Source organism: Dipodomys merriami, unplaced genomic scaffold (assembly GCF_024711535.1).
Source record: "Dipodomys merriami isolate MVZ:Mamm:240054 unplaced genomic scaffold, mDipMer1.0.p SCAF_20, whole genome shotgun sequence".
NCBI lineage: Eukaryota > Metazoa > Chordata > Mammalia > Rodentia > Heteromyidae > Dipodomys > Dipodomys merriami.
The window spans coordinates 5,672,212-5,678,399 of NW_027203382.1; the positions used below are offsets into that span (position 1 = coordinate 5,672,212).

A 6,188-nucleotide genomic window follows, 5' to 3' on the forward strand; every position below is an offset into this window, starting at 1 on the left:
GTGAGGTGGGGTCTCAATGCTGTTGGATTTACATTTCTTTTATGGCTAGGGAGGTTGAGTATTTCTTCATGTGTCTATTGGCTATCCTTCTTTCCTCTTGAGAGAAGTTTCTCGTTAAGTCTTTAGCCAACTTATCTATTGGGCAGTTGTTTCTTTGAGAATTTGTTGTTGCAGGATTTAATTTTTTGAGTTCCAGGTATATTTTAGATATGAGACCCAGGTCTATTGTGTGGGTAATGAAGATCTTCTCCCAATCCGTGGACTTTCTACTGATCTTGCTAGCTATGTCCTTTGCCATGCAGAAGCTCTGCAATTTGAGTGATTTTAGTTTTTTGAACAAAGCACTAAACAGTAACTCAACTCTATAGATTTAAAACCATATCTTCAAATAAAGATAGACTTAGAACAGACCAAAAAAAATCTACACAGTTTGATGGAATGTTTATTCTAGTTTGCATTTTTTGCCTCTTCCAAAGCATCTTGCCAAAATAGAAATAGATATCCAAGAGAGGAAACCATTGAAGAGATTTCTTCTCTGCTTTAGTATTGGACCTATCTTAATGAAAACTATGAATATAAACACTCAATGATACTGCCACTTTAATTTTTTTATATTTTTTGATAAAATTTTAGGGAAAAAATATTTCAAAGAATAAAAGTTAATGATGTATTGAGGAGTAAGTTTTGTGATTTAGAGAAACTGGAAAGAAATTACAACCATGCCAGCTTGACATAAAAATTGTAAGAGTTACAAGGTACAAGTGCTTGTTCTTTTTTCAGATTTATTAGTTCCTGATTCTATAATTGTTTTCATAAAAGCCATTACTATATGTAGGTAGTACTTTTTGAATCAAGGAAATGAAGACATACAAATATGAAACATGATAATTGACAAACAATTAGTACTGTAAGAAGAACTCTAAAAAATGATGATTTACAGGAAGCACAAAAGAAAGAAGGGACAGGGATAAGGTAGAAGCAGTGTACAGAGAAGGCTTCCCAACCTGTAGTTGGAAGGAGTCTGAGTGGTTTCTCCATGCTTGTATTCAAACTGTAAGTTTATATATTATAGTTTTTTTTACCAGATTTCTAGTAGACCAATGAAACCACAGCAATTTTTAAGCCAGTTGGTACATCCAAACTTAAAAATCATAGATTAAACATATCTATATTACCATTTCAATAAAAACATGTCAGAAAAATAAAATACATTCTAGATAGAGCTCTTTAATTTTTCTTTAGTTTTACTCAAATAGATTTGCCAGAGGTTTTTTCTATTTTGAATAATCTTATTAAATATATGTCAGTGGGTTATAAATAATATAGCAAGCAAGTAACATAACAAGTGTAAGAGTGCTGGCTTAGATATACAATGAGTTAAATCACATCAAACTTTGCTCAGGGACACACATTTTTTAATGCACAGATTTATTTTATTGTAAACATACTGTATAGAAGGGTTACAATTACATGGGCAAGATAATGAGTACATTTCTTATCAAGCATTGCAGTCTCCTCCTTTGTTTACCCTTCACATCCCTTCCAAGGCTCCCTCCCCCCCACCAAATTTGTAAAGTTCATTTTCGACATGACAAATTGTACTTCTCATTGTTGCAACGGGTCCACCTGTATCCTTAAAGGACTTGTTTTTCCCCTTCTCCTCCACAAATTAACTAACATCAAATATACTGAAAGCAGGGGTTATACCATAGGGGAGGGACATACAAAGCAACAAAGAAATAATCTTATAAATGTGTTAGAAACAAATGCATGAAAGAAAAAAAACTTTTAAATACATATCTAAGGGTTCATTTTCCTAACATCACATTATCTGACCTTTTCCGCTTGACTCATACATATATTAGATATTGCAAATAAGGGAAACCATGGGACCTATGTTTCTTTGGGCCTGGCTTACTTCACTTAATATAATTTTTTCCAAGTTTTTCCCTTTCCTAACAAATGGGGCAATGTCATTCTTTCTGATGGAGGCATAGAATTCCATTGTGTATATATACCACATTTTCTTGATCCATTCATCTACTGAGGGGCATATGGGTTGGTTCCATATCTTAGCTATGGTAAATAATGCTGCAATAAACATAGTTGTGCTGGTAGCTTTAGTGTGGTCTTGTTTGTAAACATTTGGGTAAATGCCCAAAAGTGGGATTGCTGGGTCATAGGGGAGCTCTATGTGAAGTCTTTTGAGGATCCTCCACATTGCTTTCCAAAGTGGGTGAACAAGTTTACACTCCCACCAACAATGAAGTAATATTCCCTTCTGTACACATCCCCTCCAGCATCTGTTGTTATTAGAGCTCTTGATTTTTGCCATTCTAACTGGGGTGAGGTGGTATCTCAATGTTGTTTTGGTTTGCATTTCTTTTATGGCTAGGGAGGTTGAGCATTTCAAGCTAGATCCTTATATATCACCCTGCACCAGAATCAACTCCAAATGGATGAAAGACCTCGGAGTCAAAGCATACACTCTGAAAACATTACAGGATGGAATAGGAGAAACCCTAGGTCTCCTTGGTGTAGGCCAAAATTTTCTTAATAGAGACCCAGAAACACAATAAATCAAAGAAAGGTTGGACAAATGGGATTGCATGAAGTTGCAGAGCGTCTGCATGGCAAAGGACATAGCTAGCAAGATCAATAGAAAGCCCACGGATTGGGAGAAGATCTTCACTAGCCATACAATGGACAAGGGTCTCATATCTAAAATATACTTGGAACTCAAAAAATTAAATCCCCCAACAACAAATCCTCAAAAAAACAACTGCCCAATAAATTAGTGGGCCAAAGACTTAAAGAGAAACTTCTGTGAAGGGACACACATTTTTAAGAGTTAATCAATCTGGCTTTAAATATAGACTGCAAAGTCTATATATACCACATTTTCTTGATCCATTCATCTACTGAGGGGCATCTGAGCTGGTTCCATATTTTAGCTATGGTAAATAATGCTGCAATAAACATAGTTGTGCTGGTAGCTTTAGTGTGGTCTTGTTTGTAAACATTTGGGTAAATGCCCAAAAGTGGGATTGCTGGGTCATAGGGGAGCTCTATGTGAAGTCTTTTGAGGAACCTCCATACTACTTTCCAAAGTGTTTGAACAAGTTTACATTCCCACCAACAATGAAGTAAGGTTCCCTTCTGTCCACATCCCCTCCAGCATCTTACTATACGTAAGTTATGGAACCAACCCAGATGCCCCTCAGTAGATGAATGGATCAAGAAAATGTGGTATATATACACAATGGAATTCTATGCCTCCATCAGAATGAATGACACTGCCCCATTTGTTAGGAAATGGAAAAACTTGTAAAAAATTATATTAAGTGAAGTAAGCCAGGCCCAAAGAAACATAGGTCCCATGGTTTCCCTTATTTGCAATATCTAATATATGTATGAGTCAAGCGGAAAAGGTCAGATAATGTGATGTTAGGAAAATGAACCCTTAGATATGTATTTTAATGTTTTTTTCCTTTCATGCATTTGTTTCTAGCGCATTTATAAGATTATCTCTTTGTAGCTTTGTATGTCCCTCCCCCACAGTATAACCCCTGCTTTCACTATATTTGATGTCAGTATAACTTGTAGAGGAGATGGGGAAAAACAAGTCGTTTAAGGATACAGGTGGACCTGTTGCAACAATGACAAGTACAAGTTGTCATGTCGAAAACGAGCTTTACAAGGTTGGTGGGGTGTGACGGGTGATGGGCGTGGGAAATCCGGGAGGATTGGGTGGGGGATGGGGGGGGCGGCTGGGAAGGGATTTGAAGGGTAAACAAAGGAGGAGGCTGCAATGCTTGATAAGAAATGTACGCATTAACCTGCCCATGTAATTGTAACCCCTCTGTGTGTTCACAAAAAATAAAAATAAAAAAATAAAAATAAAAATATAGACTGCAATGACTTGAGAAAACAATAGAGAAAATGGTGAATGGAAGCACCCTTGTCATCCATTTTGTTGTGTAACAAAAAAGAAATGAATTACATGTGTTGTAATTTTACAAATCATTGAATGCCTGTTCTTTGCATGAGGATGCAAAGCTAGATATTTGTGGTACAATGGTAAATGAAACAGACATTTGTCCCGAATCAATGATTAACTTGTTTTCATGGCTTCATTGAAACAATAGATCAAAATAGCTTCTAAACATCTCTGTATAAGGATTTCTCTGACATGCATCAGATTGCTAGCAATGAGAATAACTAGATGACCATGCATGAAATAGAAAAGCACAAACAAAACTCAAAATCAGAAAAAAGGAAAAGAAAAAAATAAGAAGAAAATGTATGGACTAGAAAAGCAGTGAGTGGGTGAAGTAAAATTGTAGTTTTTTACTAGCAAAATCACATTATGAATGAACACAAATTTCTCTAGACTTAAAGATTTTACAAGATATATTTCCTACCAATATATTGACTCTATGTTGACCCACTTTGGCCCAGCAGTTTACCTCAGAAATAATGAAGATATGGTTACAGAAACATACAATTATTCTTCTTAGGTAAGTTCAACATGACCATGTATCCAGTGTTTATATTAACATATTATAAATGAGGGTCTTAGTCAATCTGCCCAGAACAACTGTGTGACAGAATCATGAAGAAAGTGAATCTAAGGCAACCCCAAGCTTATCAGCCTTCTCACTGCATCCTTAGTACAGATAGTCATTTATCTCTACTCAACTACCACATAGAACCCAACACAAATTTAAGAAAGTAGAAACTTAAAAAGTTAGAAGCACTGCATTTGTGTAAACATATAAATGAACTTACATTAAATATCTTCCTTACTCTATTAATTACTGGAGGAAAAGTTGTTATTCTCTGATTCTGAAAGCACCTAAGAAACTATTATTTATAGATAGTATAAGAAAGACATATTAAGGCCTCGGCGCGACGGCGCCCCCCCACCCCGGGCGCAGGCGCACGAAGACCCTCGCCGGGTGGGAGCTCGAGAGCACGGGGGCCCGGAGGGACGGCTCAGCGGGCGCCGCAGAGAGGGGGAGCCGGGGCGGTCGGCGCTTGCGCAGAAGACTCAGCGCGAAGGCGGCCGAGTGGGCCGGGAGGGGGGCTGGGTGGGCTTACTTGGAAAGGCCCAAGGTCGAGGGTCTTCTCGCTACCCTGCGCCTCGAACCTGTCTAAAGCCACTGGGAAAATGGTGGAAAATTCACCGTCGCCATTGCCAGAAAGAGCGATTTATGGCTTTGTTCTTTTCCTAAGTTCCCAGTTTGGTTTCATACTTTATCTTGTGTGGGCTTTTATTCCTGAACCTTGGCTGCACTCCTTAGGCTTAACCTATTGGCCTCAAAAATACTGGGCAGTGGCATTACCTGTCTACCTCCTGATAACGATAGTGATTGGTTATCTACTCTTATTTGGAATTAACATGAGTACCTCTCCACTCAACTCCATTCATACAATCACAGATAACTATGCTAAGAACCAACAGCAGAAGAAATACCAAGAAGAGGCCATCCCAGCATTAAGAGACATTCCTATTAGTGAAGTAAACCAAAGGTTCTTCCTTTTAGCCAAAGAATTTTACACCAAAACCTGAGTCATGTGTAAGCACACTGAAACCAAGCTTTTGTGTACATATTTTGGAATATTTTAGTCATGATTCTATTAACTGTCTTAGTTATATCTCATTTTGAAAAATGAAAATTGATCTCATATTAAGTTCAATTATTATAATAATGGAAATGTTTTAAAATATGAGTTATTATTGGACAGAATAAAATGCATGACTGCATTACTCTACAAAAAAAAAAAAAAAGAAAGACATGTTAGTATGTGATTTGGGTATTAGATATAAAACTAGTTAATTCACAACAGGCCATAAATCTGGAGAGCAATTTGTTACACTGGAAAGAATTTCTCTGAATCAATACTGTATGAAGCTCCACAAATTAAGACAAATTTACTTAATCTAAAATCATTCATTAATATTAAACAATGAATGAACAAAGTACATTAAACTAACCTCTCATTGAATACTTTCACCTTTTGCTTTCCTATCAAAGACAATGCCTATAAAATATCAGTTATTTTTAGGAATGCTTAGGTAAAATTTTTTATTCTCACATGATATTTCACATTTATTAGATCTCCTTTGTAGATTTTCAAAAGCCTTTTTAGTTTGGCTTGGATGATAAAGGATAGATTTCTTT

The 6,188-nt window shown here is 36.6% G+C and overlaps 1 protein-coding gene across 1 annotated transcript; it reads left to right on the forward strand.

Annotated features, from left to right (window-relative positions):
* Positions 1-5,040: 5,040 nt before the first annotated feature.
* On the forward strand, positions 5,041-5,743 carry LOC138832816 (phosphatidylinositol N-acetylglucosaminyltransferase subunit P-like). Its single transcript, XM_070030945.1, has one exon. It carries the CDS (start codon positions 5,174-5,176, stop codon positions 5,573-5,575), a length of 402 nt encoding a protein of 133 aa, XP_069887046.1. The 5' UTR covers positions 5,041-5,173; the 3' UTR covers positions 5,576-5,743.
* Positions 5,744-6,188: the final 445 nt, after the last annotated feature.

Bases quoted from the DNA above. Each gene is read 5' to 3' on its own strand.
- LOC138832816 (XM_070030945.1), top strand. From the start codon at position 5,174: ATGGTGGAAAATTCACCGTCGCCATTGCCAGAAAGAGCGATTTATGGC.